Raw genomic sequence first — 25,213 nt, forward strand, 5'->3', positions numbered from 1 at the left:
GCGCTTTAGAAAAAAACACAGAGAAGGAAAACTTCATAGAAATGGCGGAGGGTGCTACGACTCTCAAAGGCTTGCGAGCCCAAATGGGTAAGAAACATATTGTCAGTCGTTGGTTATTTTTTCACCCAGTTGTGTCTAACAATGTAGTCATCACTTTTTAATGTTTACCGGCAACTGCCGCCGCTAAACCGGGTGATTTGAACGCGTCGTAGGGCGGAGAGCTTGTCTGGGCTAGTAACATTAGCTCGCTGTCCGGTTTACATGCTGACAATGGATGCGGAAAAAAATATGCAACTTCTTCCGTAGCAGATAGCTTACGTTATATCGATAAGTTACGTAGAAAAAGCCTTCGACTTAAAGTACTTGTGGTTAACATTAGCTGAAGTTGAAGCGTGATGTTTGGTAGCCTAAGAGCCGGTTGACATGTCACGACTTTAACGTTTGGGTTGGCCTTAACGCGCCAAGCTCACCTAGCGTTACTTGTGCAGACTTTTAATCACGTTGCCTTTCAAAGTGTTGTTTTTGTGAATATATTAGACCATATATTAGATCAGCAAACTCTCTAAACGCATGGTAGAGGAAGCTAACTGCGTGGTAAGTGGCATTCAGTCAGTAGCTTAGATAACGTTGCTCATCACTTGGGGATTATTGTCAAAAGTGATCATCTGCTATCCCGATCAGGAAGAGTTCAGGAAGCGCTTTTCAGTGCACGAGTTCAAACCGACAGGCAGCTTTTAGTCCAGCCACAGACCAGCAGGTTCAGTAGTTTTGTAGCTTCCTGCCCCCCAAAAAACTCCTCTTATCTTTCTACAAAAGTGGTCGTTTTTCCTCTACACCCTATTGGACAGTTATGCTTATTTGTTGACATATGGCACAACCCCCTCCCCTCTCCAGGGAGGCTAACTATAACAATGTCTGACCTGAATCCTGAGATAAAGCTGGAGTGTCAGACACACGGCTCTGATAAGAGACTGAGGCTGCATAGTTGCATCTTGATGAAGTGATAAAGGAGTTTTGGTTGGTCCAGTAGCCCAATGTCACGTTGCATTTTAGTAAATGGGACTATGTGCCATCTGCAGCAGCAAAGTCTCTATCAATGCTCCTCATCCATGCCTCAGCTGGCCCCCCTCCAGACGTAGACATGGATGTTTACTGTGTCTGCATCTGTGGGCATGAATGCACAGTTTGTTATGACTCGAGCTGCAGTTGGGCTGACGTTTTCAGGGTAAGAGGGAGTTCTCTGCATACCCCGTGTGGGTGGAGGCATGTTTCACTCCTGGCCATAACTGGACTAGTCCATATTCTTCCTGTTTCCCTTAACTTTTCCATTCAGTCTCTTCAATCTGGAATTTACATCCACCCAATTCTGCGGTTTTATGAAAATACCCACAACATCTAGAGGGATGTGAAGCGTAGGACTCCTGGATGTCAGTTCGCTCGGCCTTCGGCCAAAGCAGAGGACTGACAATAATAATAAAATAATGTAAGGAATCTGGTTCGTGTGCGCAATCGTTTCCACAAGAATGTGAGCGAGGATAGAATGTTCCCTGCTATTATGGAGGGAGATCACACTGCTGCAAGTAACACGGCGAGGTTACCCTGATCCTGGCTCAGCCAACGCCGCTGCAGAATTAAAAAGCACGAGAAGTATTTCTGAACTGGTCGTATTTAACCAACAGAGGAAATGGACCAGCCTCAATTCCAGAGTGTGCTGTAGTTTGTTGGATCCACTTAGCATTGCTCTCTTCCACTAATGTCCCACGTCTGTCTCACTTGAACCTTTTTTTTTTTTTTTTTTAAATTGGATGACAGGATGTGTTGCAGTATAAGTCTACACACACACACACACACACGGAAATATTTGAATAGCAAAACATGTTCATTTGTATAGACTATAACGAAGGTCAGACCATCGTCAGGATAGTCTGGTCGAGGCATCAGTTGGCCCGTGTATATCATAATTATTTCTACTTTCTTTTTGGAATGTTCTTTGCCTGCACATACACAAGTTAGATGCCAACTTTGTCTAGAGATTTGGGGATGAATTCTCAATGGAAAACAGTTACAATTCGTCCAATTATTGAAAGTTGATAGCTCTTGTTGATGCTTGCAGACTGTAAACAACTACTCAACACTGGAACACACTAACGATAAGTTGTATTAAATAACTACAGGTGTGATAGACTAATACTAATTACATTCTGCTTTTTGTCATGTAACTAGTAGTTCCAGAATACTTGTAATGTTTGGATAGTGTTGAGCATATACTTTGTTTTCAACAGATTTTGCTTAATACAACTAACTTAATACTATAAAGACTGTACTGTAAGAACTCTGTTTTAGCCCCCAATGCCTTATAATAAAGAAATGAGTTAAAGAGCCCAGCAATAACTGGATTGATCGTAATAACTAATAATGCATTTGGATATAATCAGATCTCCACAAGAGAATACGGTCCACCTGGAAGTAGAGACTCCCGAGGAAACTGGGATGTGTCATCATTATCCTACCGGCACTGCAAATAGCCGAGGCTTAACTTTGCATGAACAGGTCCCGAGTAATCCCATAGAAGATCTGGTGTGTGTGTGTGTGTGTGTGTGTGTGTGTGTGTGTGTGTGTGTGTGTGTGTGTGCGTGTGCGTGTGCGTGTGTGCATGTGTGAGCGTGCATCAGCAGTGTTATCTGAGGACCAGAAGTCTTGAGCCGGCAACGGGAAGCTCTGTGTGACACAAATGGCCGAGAAGGTTTGTGTTTTAATTGAAAACACAAAGCAGGTTCACAGATTCTTTGACAATATGTGTGTTTGGATGGAGTTAAAGATCCCGATGTGCTTGTAGTAGTCGGTGGCTTACGGTCGTCCACCCTTCATCAAGCGGCGCAGACGCTTCCTGTGCTACAAGCTACTTAATCGTACCGAGACGCTGGGCTCATTAAAGGCTGCAGTTGGAAGGAGGGACAAAAAAAAAAAAAAAAGAGTCCTAACCCACTCTTGCTTCCCCACTACACCAACATTGTCTGAAGATGCTTGTCATTTAGAGAACTAGCATTTGATCAATATTAGCATTCAACTAGAAGTGCTATGATGTAATGCAGGTTGGCCTGTTTCCTGTTAAGTGTTTTCTTGGCCTCTAGAGCACAGTCATCACCAGCCCCACCCCCCCCCACCCCACCCCCGGTTGTCTTTACTGCTCCCATTACAATCAGCAGTCTGAATGTTGGACCACATCCATATTTGTGTGTATACGTGCTGCACTCAGAATGTTCTTTTGAGTTTGTTCTACTCCCTGAATCTACTGGATGATGCTGTAATCTGAGTCCAGACACTGGTGGTGATGAAGCTGATGAAGCTGATGAAGCTGCGACTGGGCGGTGATGTGAGGTGGAGGGGCGCATGTGAAAGCCACATGAATGTACTAAAGGCATAGAGACTATCATATTTAATGAGACACAGCAGCAAGATGATATGCTAACAATGTAGGTGTGTCACTCTGCTATTAGATAGAAGAGACCTGCTGATATCATGATCGACAGCCCCGAACAATGACAGCAAGGCAATTAAAAGAGCGCGTTCATGAGAGAAGTGAATAGCAGAAATATATTTGGGAAAAGATATAGTCTACGCTAGAGCTTCATATGTCACCACATTACCAGGATCACAGACCACAGGCTGAAATACGTCACATTAAACAACATGATGACTTTGAGTCACATTAAACAACATGATTGAGTAGAAATGGCGGGGTACGCCCGCTGCAGACTGGATCTTCAAAAAGCTACAAGCTACCTGAACAAGTGATTGACCACTGACCATTGATCAACCCGTCGTATAGTTAGAGGCCCGGTTCATAACTAGCGGGTTTTGTCCCTCTAACCTATTGAAACGTTTAGCCGAAGCTATCAATGCAGCGGCAATGATTTATGCTAATGTGTGCAAATCTCCATAGGGATGGACTGATGACTCAGCTCTTCTCCTCTTATCGTCTCTTTTCGTTTCTATGAGCACACCTGGCTCTCTCATTTAAGCACTTTAATCAAAGCGCGAGTGTGTGAGTCAGTGGACAGTTTCATTGTTCGTTTTATTCCAGAGTGCTGGTTCTGCCTTGGTCTTTTATATTGAACAGTGAGTTCAGTGAGTCGGTACATCCACTGCAGCCAGAAATTCAATCAAATCTTCCGAGCATCAGTGTAGCAGAAAGCCTTATATAAGTGGATGTTGTGTTACGTTTTAGCTTGACATTTGTTACCTACTCAGCCGCTTTGCTTTCCTGTCTGCTCTTACTTCCCTTTTCAAAGACCAGAGAATGCAGAATGAAGTTCTGTCATGCACTAAGAGGGCGTGCTATTGAAACGTAGTATTTTGGCTCACAACTACACTGTGTATTGTATTTAGTGCAAGTCGATACGTCTTGAGCTGCTCCTTCACAGGTATTATCCGAAACCATCATGTCATTCACACGGTGTTACTGTTGATATACCGTGTATTTTACAGCCCCAAACTAAGTAATCGTTGCTTGTAAGTTGACACATTAACCTTTGAAGCGTTACGATGTGTTCTCTCTGTTTAGCTATGAATCATCTCTCTTCAGACTCCCACCTTCATACAGGCCTAAGCACGATTTGAGAAGCTCGTCATCCATCCTGACCTCCTGTGTGTTTCATCTGTTGCACAGGCTGCTTGGCGTTATTGGTTTCATTTATCTTTGTTGCCGTTTTGTATGACGGTTGAGTAAAACGGGGAAGGTTTGGGGGAAAAGAGTTGTGATGCTGGGCTGGATTCAAACCGGCACATTTCATTTATATAGTCTGCACAATTTATTCATCAAGATTCAATAGCTCTGCATCTTTTACCGTATTTGTCTTTAGTTGAGATAAATGTGCTTTTTCTTTGTTTTTGATTCATTCATGCTTTGGAGTATAGACCGGCTCCTTGGGCCCACAGTGGCCCGTCTGGCTCCCTGTCTGTTCTCTAGAGTAAAGGGAAAGAGGGAGTCTTCTAGCCAAAGTGAAGTGACAGGTTCTGTCCACTGTGCATCAAGCTACTGCTTGACTCGAGAGCATCAATGCTGCAGAACACAAATGCTCGGTGTGTGACTACTGTCAGCTACTTCAGGATGATTGTTGTCTATGAGAGGAGGGCTGGGCAATAACTCAATATGATAATTAATCGTCGTCAATCGTCGTACACAATTACACTCTGCTTCCTTTTAGAATGATAATAACATGTAGCGTGCTACACTACTACTCAAAATCTGCAGAAAATGTGAATTGATAAGAATTCTGCTTATGGGAGCTCCTCAGTGTAGTTGAATCAAAGTGTCGTCTTAATCACATTACTAGTATAATTATTTTTTGCACGCATGTAAACAGTCAGTGTATAGATGGAGAGATTTATTCATGTTTTCTCTATAATTTCACTTGAAACCATTATGTTCCTTTTGCACTTACGTTTTTAATTAGATTAGAAAATACTTCATAGTTTCTGTTCATCAAGTATGTAATACAAAAATAGGCTTTAACATGTGGTTATTTCATATAAATCTTTTATTTATTGAATTACCAGAAAACATGCTTTATTGTGACATATATATATATATATATATATATATAAGTATTGTTATTGAGATATGAAATGACCTATATTAATGTAATCGGCCTTAAAACGGTCTGTCATGCCCTGCCATGTTTCTCAGTTCTCCATGTCTGCACTGATAGATCTTCCTTTGGTTGAATGGTGCAAACAAAGCATATTCAACAGAGAACAAATGTTATCTCTCCTTATTTGTCGGTGTCCCGTTCACGTAAGAACGGCCCTTTTGTCCTCTCTGGTGTCCAGAGAGTAAAGGTAGAAGAGCGCAGAGTCAATTTCCATACTGATAAGACTCGCACGGCACGCTGTGCCGCGATCGCTGCCTGCGGTGGGCTCAGCGTGGACGTTTTCCATACGCTAGGACAACGCGGTAAAAGGTTACTTTTGATGACGTTCAATAAGCGTCTTCACGTAACCATTTCAGTTCACTGCGGCTGCTTCTTTTGAGTCAAACGTCTGTAAGGCTGCACTTCTAGAGCTGCTTCATCACGAGAAGCCTTCTGTGATTCGCTGGTGCAGTGTACGATGTGAAGCAGCGGGACAGCTTTGGTGCATTTCTTATCTTGTCTCCCCTCTTACAGGTGAGGGAGAAGAAGTAGTGTTGGTTTCAATATATTTGGTCAACAATGGATTTCCTTCTCTGTGACACTACACTCGCCACATCAGTGTGGGCAAAACTAATCTTTGTATTTATTTACCAAAATCAGATAAGTCGTCGATGACATAATGTGTGACGTTCTTCATCCAGTTGATCAAATTACGCTGGTTCTAGTGCAGCTACTACAAAATGCATACACTTTCCAACTGCAGTCCACCGTCTAGGTGTTACAGTGTGAATGAAAGCACGTGAATAGATGGACTTTCAGCAACTCGGTCTCAAGACTCAGATGTTTGAACTTTCTAAGCAGTCCACACATTTTCACTTCATCACCGCAAAACATTTGGTGGTAGCGGTGTAAAGCAGTGTTTCAGAATATCTATAAATCAAGAGAAGAACAATAATTTGATAAATAAAATGGTATGGAAGAAAGACTTTTATGGTGACCCTAATAAAATCTCCGACCCAATTTTTGCAATGACTTATGCGCCGATTTATAGCACCATAAATATCCTAAAACGTATTAAAGAGACAGGGTCACATGTAATAACAGCAATTTTGCCAGAAAGATGATTATTCAAATCACAATAATTAGTTTGAATGATTATGGAACTAGTTGAGTTAGTGAAGGAGACAGTGTGAGACTCTCAGAACACAGTTAGAAGTGTTCATCAGTAATGTGAACGTCCCATGACTGACCATCGCTCTGCCTCTTTGTCAGCACTTCTGTAATGCTGAATACACATCGACACAGAAGGAAAAGGCTGATACCAGAGCACATAAAGCTCGATCACGTCCTCACTGTTTCCTTCCTCCTCTGCCCCTCTATCTCCTAACCACCATTTTTCCGATTAATACTGTAGTTTTTACTGAAGAAAGTGCTTTCAACCCTGTGGTAGTCCCGGTGGGAGAGTTGATGCATTTGCTACCTTTTTTAAAAGTTTTGTAACCCCCGCAACAAAGTGTAAGCTGTTGCATGCAGAACGCTGACATTTTCTCTCTGTGCTGCTTAGAAATCACAAACCCCCGAACAGTTCGCTGCAAGCCCAGGATGACTTGAAATTTATCCTGTATTGATTTTTTAAAAATATTTTATGGAGTACTTTTGTAGATTGGTGTCTCCACTCGCGGGCGTAACGTTTACCGGGAAGCTCACAACGGTTTGATTCCAGACGTGTCTCTCACAGCAGCCCATCCCTGTGAGCTGGTCACAGAAATCCGCGTATGGATGGCTACAGGGTCGACCATGAGGGATGGGTTATGCCAGATGGCTGAATAGCTGGATTGTTCTGTGGCTTCAAATGTGTTGGATCGCTCTTGAACGAGCATTCCTATGGAAAACAAAGCACAGAGAAGAAACAGCTGATTTTTGAACTGTATCGGTTTAGATTACCCAGACCTATTCTGTCTCCTAGACATTATTTGATTAACCTGCTTCGTCGGGCATGATATGACGCGGGTCTAGTTCCCTGTGTCTGTGTGTAAACTGTGTGTGTGTGTGTGTGTGTCTGTGTGTAAACTGTGTGTGTGTGTGTGTGTGTGTGTGTGTGTGTCTTCCTACATACAGCTGCAGCTGCACAAGCACAAGCCGAGGAGCGGCGCAGCCTGTCGGGGAACAGCCCAGGACCTACAACCAACGCACCAGCTAAACCTCAGGGGAGTCGGCCAGGTAAACGACACCACACCTTGACACAGAAACAGACTGGTTCCCACTGATACTGCCCTGTCACCGCTGTATTGTCTTCTGTAATCTGAACCATTGGACGCAAGACAATCCACTTCCACCACCCTGTCAGTATAGCTTACTGCAGGTAATCCGTAGTCATCATCTTATTACTGTAACCATTGACAAAGCTCTTTAATGACGGTCACATGTCGTGCTCTTGTAACACTATCCTGCATTGTAATCCCCCCCCCCCCCCAATTTGTTCTCCGAATAAGCATTGCTTTATATGTTATATCTTTTAACCACATATGCACACGTACACATGTGTTGCAGTCATTGACGGTGCTGCTCTTAGAATAGACGACCGGCTGCGAGTGGCAAAAGAGAGGCGGGAGGAGGCAGAGAGACAACAGGGTAAGGGCGTGGTCCCAGTTTCTTCTGTGTGTAGTTATTATAGTCCGAGCTTAAGACAACATGCGAAGAAGTTACCTTTAATTTATTTTTTCCTGCACCCGCAGTTTTGAAAGACTCTCAGGTCATGGAGCGGGAGCGCAAGGCCAAGGTGCAAGTGGAGCGTCAGATGGAGGAGCGTCAGAAAAAGGTTGATGAACAGCGAAGAAAGGAGGAGCAGAAGCGATTGGCCGTGGAGGAGAAGAGGAAACAGAAACAGGAAGAGGAAAAGGTAACTGCAGCGTTGTATCGTCAGGTCTTGTCCTCTTGCCTCTGGTTTAGGGGCCGATGCAAATCTCTGCTTTAAATGACTTGCATTTCCCTCTGCGTCTGCCCCCCCCCCCCCCCCCCCCGGTAACACTGCAGGAGCACTACGAGGCGATGATGCGGCGGACGTTAGAGCGTAGTCAGCGAGTGGAGCAGAGGCAGAAACGATGGTCCTGGGGAGGACTGGGCACAGACTCAGATGGGCGGACAGGTAGAGGCCACTTCTTCACCCTTTTTTTCCAAACAAGACATGAAAGTGGTCGTAGTTCATCACCACAGTTGGGATAAACTCCAGCCACAGTGTACATGAAAGCAATATCAAGCTATTTTTGCCAGATGACACCGTTTTCTTGTAAAAATGCTCTCAAGTATTGATGCGCATTCAGATGGAGGCGAATCTGTTTTTGTTGTTCACAGATATAGTGGTGGTTGTGTCTATTTACTGTGTTCCTCCACAATAACTAGCTGCTACAAGCTCGGGAGCAATGCGTGAGAGAACTTCGGCTGCCCCGTTTACTTATTTGTGTTAAATCACATAACTTTAAGTCATTTTCAGGGGCAGCCATAAGAGCTCAGCCTTGTTGTCAGTCAAGCATTTATACATTGCATATAATTTTTTTTTAAAGATATTCTGGTTAATAGCGCAAAATCTGAACCCCCCCAAGAAATAAAAAGACAGATCATTACAGTATTGTCGGATATTGTTAGCTGTCAGCAATTATGCAAACCCTGTTTTGTCGTGCAGCAAAGTTAACTCATAAAATCCTTCGTACAATCACTCCCACTATTTGAGGCTCAAGCAACAAACCACAAATACATGGGTCATTTAAATTGTAGGTTGTCGAAGCACCATCTGATTCTTATTAATTCCTTGGAGCATCGATTTTAAATACTCAGGTCAGCATACTTATTGCTGTAGGGACTGGTTGTCATCCAGGCTCTTCTCTCCGTCCTTGTATGAAGGATGTTTCTCAGCGTCTTGTATTCTACCGCTCCTCTCTGGGAGCTGTCTTTTTCCCACAGGAGACTCTGATGCCAGCTCTTCGTCTCCAGTAACTATAGTTGTCTCCCCTGCCTCGCCAGAAAAGCCACCGAGGAGTCGACAAGGTTTTGTTTGTTGATAATTTGCTCACCGATGTAGCAACACAGCATGGGCCGGCACTGGCGCTCTAGATAGCTCGGTTACCCACTACGCTTCCCACCAACTCCCACCCCACCTGCAGTCTAACTGGAAGCTTCTCACTAACAGTTTTTTCGTATGGGGCCGTTGTTCTTAACGTGCCTTGTGCTGGGTGAATAGCTGGAAGTGTGGCTTTAGGTTGTTCACTCACTCACTCACTGTCGAGCACTTCTGGGTCACATGGGCGATTTTGCATGGAAAGCCGATTGACTGGCATTTGGGAAAAAACAGGACTAATATCGTCTTTTGGATTCTTTGGCACGGATCATGTTATGTTGGTGATGCTCTCCTCTCTGGAGTGGTCAAAAAATGAGCATCTGTTGTTTACTAACCACCGTGCCTGCCTCTAAAACAACAACAACAACTTCATTATGGTTTGTTGAAAATGAACATTGTCATTTTAAACATATATTTAACGGCAAATTCATGCTGCATATCATGTGTTTTGCTAAGAGTGCGTCACTAAATGTGCACTGCTTCAGTAGCACTTTAGATCAGTGGGTTAACGGGGAAACTATATCAGTGTGTTTTGTTTTTATGTATTTTATTTGAGGTATATTAATGAAGCAGCATAGGACCCGTTGCACATCAGGGGTGTTTAGGATCTTGCAGAACCTTGTACTCCCTTGTGTGCACCCAAATGCCCTCCTCCATTGGCCAACCTCCAGTGTAAACCCCGCCTCCCTTGTCTGTCTCTCCTCCTCCCTCTTAGTGGACAAGCGCTCCACGTCCACCATGAACCTGAAACAGCCGTCCGAGGCTGGCATCAGCAAACGCCTATCCTCCTCCTCTGCCACCCTTATCAAATCTCCCGACAAACGTAAGTCTCCTCTCTTCCCTCCCACCTCCCCCCCTTCCCTCCTGCCTTACCCCCTCCCCCCCCTTCCTCATAGGCTCCTTCTCCCCCTCCCTTCCTCCTACCTTCCTTGCATTTCTGTGCTGTTTCTTAACCAACGTAATCTGTTATCAGCGAGGTAAATGTGTTACTCTGATGAACAATGTCCTGAGATCTACCAGGTGACCAGATTGATTATCTGGAACAAACCTACTTTCTCTTGTAACTCTTAAGCCTGGAGTGAACTCTGACCCCTGTGCTCTCCACATCCAGGGCTTTAAACGCAGACTCACTGGAGCTGACAGACTGGTAAAAAAGTGCTCGAGCTCTCTGGTTCCAGCTAATTCTGAAGTAGCATGGCCTCTCAATCCATTCACCACGCACCTCTATGAAGCACTGGATTAAACTTTCAGAATCATAAGAGGTCCCAAGCACCACATAGTGATTCGTTTATACTTAGGCTTCTATACCACTATGAGCATATCGCAATATAATAAGCATTTTGATTCACAGGACGTATGAAAAACGAATCGACACAATCGGTTGATTCATATTTCTCCACAGCTTCTCTGGGTTGCCAGTGTCATTTCTTCTTTCTGATATTGTTGATTGCTCTATTCCTCTCAACATGTTTAATATTCATGCTTTTCCTTTCCTAGGCCTATGAATATATTGTAAAAAAAAAAGAAGTCCTGAGAGACTTTTGTACCATTCGCCAAAGAGCGCCTTGTAAATTCATCATGAAGTGTTTCATCGTTGTCTCTCAGGTGTTAAGCCGAGGAGTTCGTCTTGTAATCGGTTGCCTAACAGTGCTGCTCAGGCCAGTAAGGAAGACGTCAAAAAGCTTCAGGTGGAACAGACAGGTGCCAAAGATCCCCTCTCCTTCCCACACTATGCTTTCATTATAAAGACGGGGTACTGTGCACAGTTTAGCAAACCAGATGTAGAGAAAATATTCAATAAGTGTCATTATAATTATAAGATAAGATCTGTCACAACTATGACAACCACATAGCATTTCTTCGTTGTACACGCTAATGGTTTACCTGGATTATTATCAGATTGGGCAGTTTTAACTCTCCTCTGTGTACTTAGTCTATTACACTTCACATCAGCTGCCGTCTGCCTGGTGACTCACATAAGGCCAAATGAAGTGCACATGACTTGTAAACTGTCTTTGGGGATTCCTTGTTGACTCCTTTCCTGGTGCCTGCTCGGCTATAACTCCGCTTTCATGTCCGTAGGCCGTTCTGTCAAGAAGAGAAGTTCCTCCCTCTCACGAGTAAGTGAGGGCAGAGCACAGACCCCGGCCAAGCCTGATAAGGCGACAACGGAAGATCAAGGTGGCTAGCATGAACAATCGGCAATCTGTGTTGTCATGCCTCTATCTGCATCAACTCGGGCCTCCATTTTTTTTTTGATAACAAGCATGTTGCTATGACGTTAGCTGCTCGCTCATTCTGAATTTGCCCGGCTTTTAAAACCTCATCAACTCTGTCGGCGACTAAGAGTTTTCGGGGATAATGCTTGAGCTCATTTGTCATCAGTGTCATCAGCTATATGGGTTTATAAACCGGCCAACTCTTCTTTCTATGTGTTCCTTCCTTCCGTCTACGTTCCCTTCTAATTAAGTCTCACTCACTCACTCTGACTTACCCCCAGGCAGCTGCTAAGCCTCTCTAAAGTGTTGTATGTCTGTGATTTACTGAGAACATTGTGCTCCTTCCATGTGCGCCTTAACCGTTCTGCTGTCTTAACCCACCAGATCCTGCACTGTGCTGCGTTTCTCACTGACGGCTCATCTTGTTTTAACCATTTAAAAAAAAAATTGTTTTCTTTTCAAATGACAACCCAGGAGTGGTTTTGTTGTGTGCCGTGTCTGCGCTAACACAGTGTATTGTATTGTTGTCACAAAGTGTTGATTGTTTTCTCTTTTCCAAGATGACGTCGTAGCTTGATTAAGTCACTAGGCTCGTGCTTCGCCGTGGTGTGTGTGTGTGTGGCAGTGCCATCCCACCGTAGCACCGCCGGGGCACAGAGGTCACTCCCTGCAGTCTGTGTCTCGCCATTAACCACCGATGCTTTCGTTTGTCCTGTAGCGATGTCGGCATTCGTTCAGAAGATCGGCTGTGAAAATGTTCCTGTTCTGTATACATGTTTCTTCTGTAGACAGTAATACAACACAGCTACCATCATTCAAACTGACTTAATACTTCCCATCAGCGAAAAATATAATTTAATACATTTATTTCACCCCAAATCTCCCACTCAACTGTAGCCTTAACTCGGACTAATACCCCAGATTCTTAATACCTGGGTGCAGAGCAGCGAGCCATGCCGCCACGCCCCAAGGGTGAGCACTCGACGGCTAACAAACACGTCTGTCTGCAACAGATGTCTTCTCAGTAACGGCTCCAAAGGGAAGTGTGTGTGACTCTGTGCTCTCCTTTTTGAAGAGCTAGCATTTACAGAAACCCCCGACATCACTGTAACTCTTCTTCTGGTGTGATTTCTACTTTGTAGCTTAGGTAGCAACAACGGACTAAATGGGGGAATTGTTAATTCTTTCATTTCATGGAAGCAAGAGATCTTTGTTTCACCACAGTGCTTTCATGACATCATGACCATTGCAGTCAGCCTCCTTGTTTTTTTTTTTTTTCATCAAATTTGCCACCTTCTTTATGTTAACCATAGAAAAGTTTGCACAGCAGAAGCTCACAGTCACGTGCTCCTCTCACCTTTTATTTTTTGTTTCACTTCTCATCTTCTTACCCAATCGCACTCCTCTGCCGTCTTTGAAGTTCACTAATGGATTGTTTTTCCCATCAGCACACCTCCCTCTACCTCAAGGGACCATTGATTTGACCCTATTGTCCACTTTGACCACTGTTCTAACTGATCTTCAGTTAATCAGACAATCGGTATTTGGTCCGTCTCAGCACTTTTCCATGGCGTCCTTTCCTTACTGTCTCTTACCGACGATCCTCATTTTATTGAACTTCACTGAAAGGTAACAGATTAAAGACAGTTGGAGCCCATGTAAGATTACTGAGACATGACCTTTGCTTGTTTATGTTTATTCTCTCCTGTTGGTTAAATCACATGGTGACCTTTCTGAACTTCACTGACCCCCCTCCTACCCCCCCCTTCTTCTGTTTTGCCTTCATCCCCCCATTCTCATCCACTCTTTCCTTCTTGGCCTCTTTTGTTCTCCTCTTGTTTTTTGTTTTTTTCGGGTGATTTTTCGGCGGTGTAGCTCGCAGGCCACCGGCTGGCATTGTGGACGGAGGGGTTCTTAGTCGCCTGCTCAGCCCCACCCAGGCCTCACTAGCTAGGAGCAAGAGCGCCGCCGCCCTGTCAGCTGAAGGAACAAACGCTCCAGGTAACCTCAGAGACCCCGACAAAAGAGGAAGGATGGCTAGACACAGAACCTGGTCCTCCCTCCTCGCCCTCATTCTATCAGCAGAAGTCAACCCAGTGCCTTTCTGCTTGAGAAACAATCCTCTCAGAGTTAATAGCGGCCTCTTGGCGGCGTTGGTGGAATTACCAAAGTGTTTAAAAGCGGTTATTGTAACGATCAGCTGTTTATGTTATGTATGTACAGTAATTATATTTGCAGCAAAGTACACTCATGTGAGAGAGCATAGTTACTCAGTAAATATTGACACACACACACACACACACACACACACACACACACACACACACGGGTCCAGCTCACATGTATTCTCACACAATTGGCTGTTGTGTGCTGAGCCGAGCCGAGCAGGGCGGACTTGGCTGGGAGCGTTTCTCTGCGTTTGAGGAGCCTCAGGGACCACGCTGGGAGATTTGCTCTAAGCTGCTTACCTGTTGGTTCTCGTTACGTCAGAATGAGACCGTTGTGCTATTGCATGTGTTCTGGTAGTGAGACCAGAGTGCTTGGGGGGGACGGGGACGACTCGACTCCATTACTGGCACTTCCGTGGGATGTATTGTCTCGATGTCGCACTATTCAAACTCAGGATGTCCCCATTCTGGCCTTAGATTTTGGGCTGACATGTTGTAGCATAATTGCCTCTGAAGCCATCTAGGTGAGGTGTTGCGTCTCACCGGATGATTTGCATGCTTTACATTTTAGGTGAACTGTGTCAGTGTTATGTTACGATGGTTGTGATCTACACAGAGATTATGGGTATAAATAGTCCTAGACTCAGCAAGATTGAAAGAAGCGTACTGTAAAGACTCGCTCTAAAAGCTGCAACTGTATTCCCCCGTGTTGCTTTTAGGTTGTGGTGTTTATCGACCGGCCATTACAAACCCATTAGCAGCTATAGATCTTCTGCTAAGTATGGCCCCAGTAGAAACATGACACATCTGCAGCAGCAGCAGCAGCAGTGGTAGCTCATGGCAGGATACATTTCACAGTCAGCATAGCTGGTCAGTGGTCAGAATAAGTAACAAAAACCCGTTTGTGAGGCAGGCAGCGGCAGCGGCAGGGAGAGTTCCTCAGGTCTCAGGATTACCGTGGCTAATCCCTCAATCTGACACAGCAAGATCACAGCCAGTGGACAACCTCCTACAGTTACCGATACTGAACACAACATACGACACAATCAACGTTCTGTGTGCGTTTAGTGTACTAATACATCTGTGTGATGTGTGTTTGCTGTGTTTGTGGTAGGTTTTGTGTAGTGTGTGCTGTGGTTCTTGGTGGTCATGTTGTGTTTGGTACCTGTGGAGTGTGTTTGTTTGTGAGATTGTTGCTCGCTGCTCCTCATGTCTTCTGTAATCTCCAGCTCAATCAAAGCTTCAGAAATCAAGCTGTTGCCTGCCTAAAATGCTATTTCTAACAACTCTCCTTTCTTTTGTGCTCTTGTCCCCTTACAAATCACTCTCGTTCATTTCTCTCACCCATCATCTATCTGCCCTCCCTTCCTCTCGCTCCCTCTGTCCCTCTCTTTTTTTTTTTTTTTTTCTCCCTCCACTGTCTTTATTCTTCTTTTCTTTGCTGCTTTGCCGCCCAAACTCGGCCGCTTATCCCGCCTCCCGTTGGTTATGCTCCCATGGCCGTGCGATGACTGTCTCCTTTACCAGAGTGTCACCTGTGTCCTCGCTCAGCTTCTGCCACGCCCCTGGTCCCACCGCGGGGGCCCGTGCGCAGCCGCAGCATCGACCGACAGAAGAGCGGCATGACCACCTCCGTGTCGGCCGACGGAGCCCTCGACCCCTCGATGGTGAGTAGTGTGTCTTATATGGCTGCGTGAGTGTATATATGTACTTATACGGCAATGCATGTCGCCGACAGGCTGATATTAACGTGACATTTCTCTGTAAGATTTTACCTATCGAAAGTGATATCTCAATTTGAGAACGTTATTAATTAATTTGCGATACAACTACGTGGTCAGAAATGGCTTTGAATTATGTTACAGCCTTGTGTCAGTCGGTCAGTTTGCATTTACTGGGGGAGTTTCCAATCTTGTCTATTTCCAAACTACAGACTGGTAATAGAATTATTTAAGTGAGATGTGTGGAGCAATGAGAGCTCTGCTTTCAGGCAGTAAGACATTTCTGGTTGTAGAAATAAGTCATTTTGGCAATAGTATGGTTTTATTTCCATGGGAAAGTATTTGAATTTGACTTGGAAAATATGGACAGACTATAAAAACATTTTAACAGTGGACACATGGTTTGACAGCACGCAGACGTCTTAACTAGTGAGAACAAGTTCAGTCTTTCCTGCGTTGAAATGGCCGCTCAGAGAAATAAGCAGATGCCACCAAAGACTCAGACGGACAGATTTATGCACATATCCGGTTATTTGCCTGTCAAAGTACTTCTGCAGGATGCTAACCATAGGGAAATGTTGCTCCTCCAGCTGTTCTCTGACCTTTGCTGTTCACTCATAATATGAACTTGTTGATACATTGCCAACATGCTAACACTCATAAGTGATGTCTCAGATGTTCTCACTTGGTGGCCCATAGTGCCTCCCTGTCTCTGTGTGTCTCTCTCTCTCGCTCTGTCTCTCTGTGTGTCTCTCTCTTTCTTTCTCTGTCTCTCTGTCTGTGTCTCTGTCTCTCTGTTGCTGTCTCTCTGTATCTGTCTCTCTCTTTGTCTCTTTCTCTATCTGTCTCTGTTGCTGTCTCTCTCTTTCTCTGTCTCTCTCTTTCTCTCTGTCTCTTTCTCTGTGTCTGTCTCTCTCTCTTTGTCGCTCTCTGACTCTCTCTCTTTCTCTGTCTCTGTTTCTCTCTCTCTCTCTGTCTCTCTCTCTGTCTCTCTCTCTGTGACTGAAGGCCTTCATTGTCATAGCATGAGACAAAGGGGTCAACAGTGGCCTGATTATAGACCGATCAGACCCTGGGGCCTAATGTCATCAAAAACGTCTCACCATGTCATTGTCCTCTCTCTTCCACTCGCACAGATTGGTGTGTAGATAATTGAAATTCACAGCTTATCACTCGAGACACTTTGGTTAAATTGTGTTTTTAAGTTGGATGAGTTAAGCCGCCTAACTTCAGAGGGGGTTATAGTGAAGGTACCGCTGTGAGTGTGACCTCTCCTTCGTACAAAGACGCTGTATTGCTCCAATGCTATATTTACATAAATAGGAAACGAATGTCTTGTCCCTGTTGTGAAACTGTACACCAATTGCCTGTTCACTGTCCTGCATTTCCTTTCCATCCCCCCAAGAGAATGGTTGTGTGACCAAAGCTAATGCAGTTTATTATAAGAGCAGTTTTATAAATGCATAAATACATTGTATCTCATTTTTGCTTGCTTGGCCTTCAGTACTACATGTGTGGTGTGGGATGGTACTGTATATTTGAGTGTCACATGGTTGACCTAGCTGTACCCAATGTCATCATGTTTACGCTGCCAAACATAGCACACGATTAGCATTGAAGATAGATGAAGTAAAACCTGAACCATGGCTCCGTCAAAGACTTAAAAAGGAGTAAAGTTATCAATTTTCATTTGAGTTACAGTTACTCTGTGATGATGAAGGGTTAAAAGTAACTCCTGTTTCATTTTAAGGAGTCACAAGACAGAAAAACACCGGCATAGACCAACAAGTTGTAGCGAGTAATTATTAAGGGTTGTGGACTCACCCTTTTTTAATGTCGGTATGACTTGATTTACAGCTATTTATGATGCAATGATATTTAAATGAACAGTGATTTTAGCTGCGGGTGTTTGTAAGGAGTTGTTAGTCATGATCCTCGTTCAGTGATGGTAATGACTGACTTCCTCGCTTCTGTCCCTTCTCTGTGGGACGACAGAAGGACAAGCAGTTTACATCACCTGGAGGGCAACGTCCCGCCTCTCCATCTTCCACCCTGGGACGCAACCGCTCCCCCTCCCCCGCCCCCAACCCGGCCCCAAAGAGGACGCCCTCCCCAACAGTACCCAAGTAAGACTACAAGTCTTATCCGACACAGCTTTAGTGATTTTGGAATATTTTACAAATTTGCTGAGAGCTTAAATGCAGCTTTTCATTTTTGCTTTAGTTTTAAAACACACATGGACACAACTCACACTTTGTTCTTACAGGCAAAGTCCCAGGACACGCCCACCCTCACCGGGAGCGATGAAACAGCGCCCCCCATCCCCCCAGCCTACATCGGCCAAACCGCCACCGATCCAGAAACCGGCTCTCACTCCAACAGGGCCCCCCACCTTGCGAAAGAGGGACTCCAAGTCCAAGGATCTGTGTCCTGTCCAGGCTGTGTCTCCACAGTCCTCCGATTCCAACAAGACCAAAGAGAAAGATGGTGAGCAATGATAATGCAGTCTACAATATACAAATGTTTTACTGTACCTCTTTCAAATATATCTGACACTATAGAAGGTCTTTCATAATAGTAAAAAAAGAGATGTAAAACAGGTCCATATAAAGGCAGGCTGACAGATTTTAATAAGTCAGGACCAATATTTGCCAAGGCTGATTGTTGATCCGGCAACAAGGATGTTTGCACTAGATCATCGGGACATGCCGTCTGTTTCATGGAGGGAAGTGACCCAGCGAGACACCAATTTCATCTTATCTATATAAATATTAGTGATGCAGACCCAAACCTATTTACACTCCCAAAGAGCTCAAAGGAATATCTTAGTTGACATGTTACTGAAGCACATCTTGATCCAGAGAATCACCTTTGAGTGCTAAAAGGAATAGGAGGAGGAAACAAGCTTCTTTGCTAAACCAAACTGTTAAACATAAGAATATTGCTCTCATTTCATTTTCAAAATCGTCTTTTTTTTTGTAATTCTAGCTAACTCAGACACTTAATGGAAACCAGAAACGAATGCCAGTCTTTTTTCCCTTTTGACCTCTCGCTCTCACAGCAGCACATTGACTTGACACACGTGTGCATGTGTGTGTGTGCGTGCCTGTGTGTGCGCGCCTCTGTGTGTGCCCGCCAGCTTAGGTTGCAATAAATCTCAGTGGAGCAGGAGACATATTAAGTTCCATCTGGAGTCACATCCTGTTACAGACCCGGAGTTGTTGCTGCTGCCACCTCTTGGAGAGAAGCAGGATCTGCAAGATAAAATAGCTTAGTAATGCGTTACTGCTTTATGCAACTGTGCATTAGAAAGATGTAAAAAAAAAAATTAAAATGTAGGTGGCACAGTTCAGGTGTACACATTTATGTTCAGGAGTGTATGTAAAGGTAAATGCATAAGATGCATGCCATTTAATATTATCAAATGAGACACTTTCTATTGGCTAAAATAATAAGAGGAGGATGTATGTCTGTTTTGAATTATCAACCAAATGAATGCCTGACTGTGATACAAAAATCTGATAGTAATAATAGTAATATTTTCATGTGTGGCAGTCCTGCTTATCAATATGCAACATCGCCTAATACCATATACTAATACATTCAGAGATATTAAAGGGATAATTGCTGAACTGTGACTGTATTCCCGCAGTGTTCTTTCAAAGAGCACAGAGATGATCACGTGATCAGACGGCTTGTTATTCTGCCCCATGTCCTCCTCCATCACGACTAACCTCCTCCATCAGTCTGGCTTCCTCTCCCCTCTCAGTCATCCGTCACACTGCGTCCTATGGTGGGCCAGATGCCGTGGCCTCGGGTCAGCACTACATTGAGAAATGGGTGAAAGAGGGACATAAAGTGCTAAACGGATTTTCGATATTTGTCTTTCCACCCGTCAGACCCTAAAGCCTCGACGGGCACCAACACGGCCGCCGAGGCGGCCAAGATCCTGGCGGAGAACCGCCGACTGATGCGAGAGCAGAAAGAGAGAGAGGAGCTGCTCAGGGTTCAGAGGGAGGAAGAGGAGAAGTAAGATTATTGAAATTGTTCAGTGAATCTTAAAAACACAATCTTTTACCATGCTGTCGTCATTTTGTATGCCTTCGAGCCATTCACGGCTGTTTCTTTACTATCCCAGGCTGAGGAAGGAGGAAGAGATGCGTTTAGCGGAGGTGGCTCGACTGAAACGCCTGGAGGAGGAGGAGAAGCTCGCAGAGGAGCGGAAAATCAAAGACGAGGAAGACGCTCTCCTAGCGGAGGAGGAGCGGGTGAGAATGGCCGAAGAGGAGGCGGTGAAGCAGGCCGAGCTCCAGAAGGAACGGGAGGAGGCCGAGGCCAAGGCCTTGGAGGAGGCAGAGAGAGTCCGTGTGGAGAGAGACCGCCTCATGCAGCAGAACCAGCAAGAACGGATGGAGAGGAAGAAGGTACGGATAGACTGATGAATCTTCTCTTAAGTCTTTGGCATTTACTGCCTACACTACTGTTGTCTACATCTTATTACATCATTTATCCAGGTTAGCTTCTCCTTTTGAGTCCTGACAAAAGTTAACTCATATTTTAAGTGATTTAATAAGCAGTTTCTTAGTGTTCCCTCATTATGTAGATCTCAATTAACATTATCTAAAAAAATTGCTTTTTTTCCATTTCAGAGAATTGAAGAAATAATGAAAAGAACAAGAAAAGGGGACCAAGGTGACATGAAGGTGAGCTCACATTCATTCAGCCTCATCGTGGACACTGAGTGTGAGTGTGAGTGTGAGTGTGAGTGTGAGTGTGAGTGTGAGTGTGAGTGTGAGTGTGAGTGTGAGTGTGTGTGTGTGTGTGTGTGTGTGTTTTAACGCGTTGTTTGTGTGTCCTGCGTAGGGCGATGCAGGTGATGACGATAAACAGGAGAATGATGAGGAGGGAGAGGACTGTGAAACCCAGAGTAAGTGTAAATGTCCTCTAGCTGTCTCACACAGAGACAGGTTTAGAAGAGTCATGCATCACCGCATTTATGAATGCGCTGTTTTGTCACGGAGAGTAAAGGTGTGTCGTCCCCTGTTTGTCTTTGTTTGCATACACTTTACATACGTGGGTTTACTTAAATCTCAACGTGACCTTTTTTTTTTTTTTTTTTGACATTTAATTCCGTTTCCTCCGTTGCCGTCGTAGGCCAGTCGGATGAGATCGCCGAGGAGGACGACAAAGACGAGTGCGGTCTGTCCTCTGGCGAGCCGGAAGCACAAAGAGAAGAGCCTCTGGGCAGCGTGAACGGAAAACCAGAGACGGACGACAAGGAGAATAACAACGGCATAAGCACAGCTGAGACTCAGGCAGGAAGGTATGACTAGAGAAACCATAACGACGTAGGACTAACACATTGTTAGCATATTCTTTTTAGAGTAATCTGACATTCACCTTCCAAATCACTTACCTAACCATTCACCTCCTTCCTTCCTCTCCTCTCCAGTCCAGTCCCTAAGAGCCGCCTCGTCGAGGGCTCGGAGTTCCTCAATGAGCAGGACTCCGCCAAGGTGGACTTGGTTTCGGGTCTCAATGGGAAATCCAACCAGTGGAGCTTTGAGGAACTCATTGACCTCAACGTCCACTCTAAGGCTCTGCCCCTCATCCAGGCGGAGGACTGTAACCAGGTCTTGATCAACTGTGACGGGAGCTCAGACGGGACCAGGGTAGCCTTCGAGGACAAGGGAACCCCCGTCAACACCCTGCATTCCTCTAGTCAACCCATAGAAGCCCTTTCAGGTGAGGAGCCACTTGCACTTATTCACCTATTTGGAACGTACACTTTCTGACATAATCGTCTTAAAGGCCGTAACTCATTTCTCCTGTGTTTCTGTAGAGATTTGACGCTGCAGCCGTTGCTGAGAAGCCTCTTACTGTTGCACTCGTGAAGTTCCTGTCTAGCTGAGCTCCTTTACAAGATGTCCTGTATCAGTCCCCAACAGCCTCCTCCTCTTTCTTCTCCTCCTCCTCTTCCTGAAGGAGGAGCACAAGGTGAAGCGGAAAGACCACCCCAAGTGCTACATTTGCACCCCACATTATGAGGAAACGTATATATATATATAAATATAAATTATATATTAAAAAAAGTTATGCTTCAGGGAAATTCCATATATTCCGTCAAGATGCTCTTCAGGTCTCTTTCCTCTTCCTCTTGTGTTCATTTTTTTGTTTTTCCGTTTCGTGTCCAAAATTTGATGATGTTTTTTAAGAGTTTTGTCTTTGTCAGGGGTGCATTTGATGTAATTTATTAATTTTGGCTTCTTTGTTATTGTAATTATTGTTATATGTTTAGTCTTTTTTTTGTTTTCTCTTGTATGAGAATATTCCAGGACACATGCACATATGTCTGTGTGAATTGAATAGCGCGAGTTAAAGGAAGGAACGTCGATACATTCTGTTCTGTCTGGGGTTTGGTGAGGAGAGCGGCCCGAGCTTCACACGCGATTCATCTAAATTTACTTGACCGGCTGCTTTGAGCAGCGTCTCAGCAATATGGCCTTAGCATTTTGTTCCCTAACTTCTAATTTAAAGTGTGCATAATATGCTTGAATTGTGCTGAAGCTCATACACGCACAGTCCAGCAATCCTCTGTCATGTGCTTACGCTTGGGAGTGGATTCTGTATTCATTCTTCACTTCAGCGTCATTGTTTCCCGTCTCCCAGCTTCTCTCACCGCGTGTGTGTGTTTGCTTCTTTGGCCACTAGAGGGCAGCGGAAACACAACTCCAACTGTTACATTTGAAGCTGAAGAGTGTTGAGATTCATTCGCAGCACTAGTGAATTCACATGTTCAGTGAAGTTTCTGCAGTTTGTTCATGTAGGGCTCGTTTAGGTTTTGTCAATTTTTACATATGTATATAGAATTTATGTTTACTAACATCTGAGTCCATCCAGTTTTAGTCTCCACCGGCTGCATCTGTCCCACACAACTGTTTGAACAGCCGTAACTGCAACACACCATCTTAACGGGTGAAGTCATTCACAGCTGTTTCTGAACTCCTTGAGGCGGTCTGTGTTTGTTACGAAACAGAACATGAATGTTAGCCTGAAACTAAAAATTAGGTTTTCAATTATCTGCTTTTAATTTAAGCTTTACCAACACATCCACGCACACTTTTCCATCCATCGGTCTGTCCGTGCGGCTCCTTCATCAGTTACATCTATTTCCCATCCGTCTTAAACAAATTCTCAACTCACTAGCTGCTACATTTGACTAAATACATTTCAATTCTTTCTTTTTTATATATAAATTTACAAATTTGGCTGTTTTGTTTATATCTGAAAATACATTTCTACATATATATATTTAAGTGTCATTGTATTGTGTGTGTGTATATAATCAGTATTAGGCAAAAGAAGCCATGTTTAGGATGGAGTGGCGTCAGGATGTGGATAATTGAAGTGTGTGTGTGTGTGTGTGTGTGTGTGTGTGTGTGTGTGTGTGTGTGTGTGTGTGTGTGTGTGTGTGTGTGTGTGTGTGTGTGTGTGTGTGTGTGTGTGTGTGTGTGACCCCCATATACCTAAGCCCTGAATATTGCCTCACAGACTAAACGAGTTGACGTTTTGATGGCCAGTTGTTACAGCCCTCAGCAACACGTCTGACCCATGAACCAAGTCATGGCTGTGCCTCTCAACAACGCTTTTAATGTCGTCAAGATGGGTTTCATACGGTGTCAAAGGGTTTGTGGGGATGTTGTTGGTGGGGATACTCCTGGTTGGCGTATCGGATTGGGTTTTATCTATTCTTTGTAGGATGAGGTAGGGCGCATGCACCAAACTAAATATGACGCAGGTCAGACTGGTTTTCTGTCTCTTCAGGATTCTTCATGAACTGTATTTGAATCTTGAATACCCGACGCTTGAACAGTCCGAGCACGAGGTTTAGGGACCTTTTTTTTTTATTTTTGCCTTGTTCTCTGCTGTCTAACTAAAATCTCTTTGTACATAACTGTCTTGGAGCTTTAGATCTTAGCTTTTGATTAATAAGCTCAAAGAATGTAACAGACCGTCCTTCATTATTCACCGTGTCTCTCAGAGCTGCCCGTCATTCATTATTCATTGAGGAAACACGATACTCTTTGCACTGTCACAAATTACTCGCTAATGTTTAAAGAATGGTTCCTGAGGAGTAATTTTACTGTAGAGAATCGTAGGAGAGTTGCGTGATATTCTGGAAGAAAAGGAAAAGTAATTTGTTCCTTTCCAGATGTTTTAGAAGTCCCATTAGTAATCCCAAACTTGCCTACATCCAAATTCCCCCCCAAACCCTTCCTACTCATCTTTCCACTCGAGTAGCACCTGCTGGGGGGCTGTTGTAGCTGCTGCTTGAACAGATACTGTATCTCTTCCGGATCCTGCTGTATCTTCGAGGGCTCGAGTACAGAGCTGACTGCTTTAAGTCCTCAACTTTGTCTTTAACAATAGGATAGAACGGTGCCTTAGAATGATATTTAGTATTTTTATTGTATCACAGTTAACTGAGAAAGCTTTTCCTTACCTCGGCCTCGACAATCAAGTCTATCCAACCAGGGCGACTAAGTGAATATGAATATTTTTCTGGAGGATTTACAGACCTAACAATGCCCTGTCCACGATTAAAATTTGTACTGTAAATATATCTTAAATGTACTGAGATGATACAAACTGTTAATACAAATAAAGTCTTGCAAAGATGCTCCTTTTCCGTGTTTTCTTGCTGTATAGTGGGGCAGATAGTAGAATAATCATGCAAATTATGATACAAGCATGAAAGTTGGTGGAGTTGTTCTCCAGAGGTATCTGGTCAAATCTGCTCGATTGGCCATTCAAAAGTCCAAGATGGCGGCTATGTTTCAAGATGGCCGCCAATTGGGCCTCCCGAAATGTTTTCTTCATAAAACTGTATTTCCCCGATTTGAATGATCTTGGTGTCTATTCCTATGTTTTTAAGTACTCTGGAGCTAAATATGCTACTTTGTTTTAGCCTTCTGACTAAAATAATTCCAAATTTTGCACAATTTTGATGATTTAAAAAAAAAAACTTCTACATTGTTGATATTTGTAGCAGTAACCACTGGGGTGTATGGGTGTGGTGGCTTCTTTGTGTTGGGAACAAACCTATCGTGCCACCAATGCATAAACATAGAGACATGTTCTCTTTGTGGATTTGACTTATTCATTTTGAATGTTGGACGTCAACAAGCACTGCACCTCATATTAACCAAACCAAAAGACACGCACCTCAGGTCTTCTGTCAGCTATTTGATCAGAAAGGATACTCTACTGTTTGGCAGAGCTTTGCACGTTAAAATGTAGGTTGTAGTATTGATCCTTATTAGGTGCAGTCAGGTTTGAGGATTGACGCGCAATCGCAGAG

The 25,213-nt window shown here is 44.1% G+C and overlaps 1 protein-coding gene across 10 annotated transcripts; it reads left to right on the forward strand.

Annotated features, from left to right (window-relative positions):
* The first annotated feature begins 31 nt into the window (after window positions 1-31).
* map7d3 (MAP7 domain containing 3) lies at window positions 32-24,532 on the forward strand. 10 transcript variants are annotated; one of them, XM_068715043.1, is made up of 20 exons: window positions 32-87; window positions 7,752-7,853; window positions 8,184-8,264; window positions 8,369-8,532; window positions 8,667-8,778; window positions 9,591-9,674; window positions 10,460-10,567; window positions 11,350-11,445; window positions 11,827-11,925; window positions 13,839-13,964; window positions 15,659-15,798; window positions 17,848-17,978; window positions 18,119-18,339; window positions 19,752-19,881; window positions 19,991-20,276; window positions 20,502-20,555; window positions 20,716-20,779; window positions 21,007-21,175; window positions 21,305-21,597; window positions 21,695-24,532. In XM_068715043.1, the coding sequence occupies exons 1-20, from the start codon at window positions 42-44 to the stop codon at window positions 21,700-21,702; spliced, it is 2,514 nt and encodes an 837-aa protein (XP_068571144.1). In that variant the 5' UTR covers window positions 32-41; the 3' UTR covers window positions 21,703-24,532. The 10 variants fall into 10 exon arrangements, with proteins under 10 accessions (XP_068571144.1, XP_068571147.1, XP_068571146.1 ...); XM_068715046.1 differs by having other exon boundaries at window positions 15,683-15,798; XM_068715045.1 differs by having other exon boundaries at window positions 9,594-9,674.
* Window positions 24,533-25,213: the final 681 nt, after the last annotated feature.

Source organism: Cebidichthys violaceus, unplaced genomic scaffold (assembly GCF_023349555.1).
Source record: "Cebidichthys violaceus isolate CVI_PGR_0920_01 unplaced genomic scaffold, fCebVio1.0.p SCAF_2, whole genome shotgun sequence".
Taxonomy (NCBI): Eukaryota; Metazoa; Chordata; class Actinopteri; order Perciformes; family Stichaeidae; genus Cebidichthys; species Cebidichthys violaceus.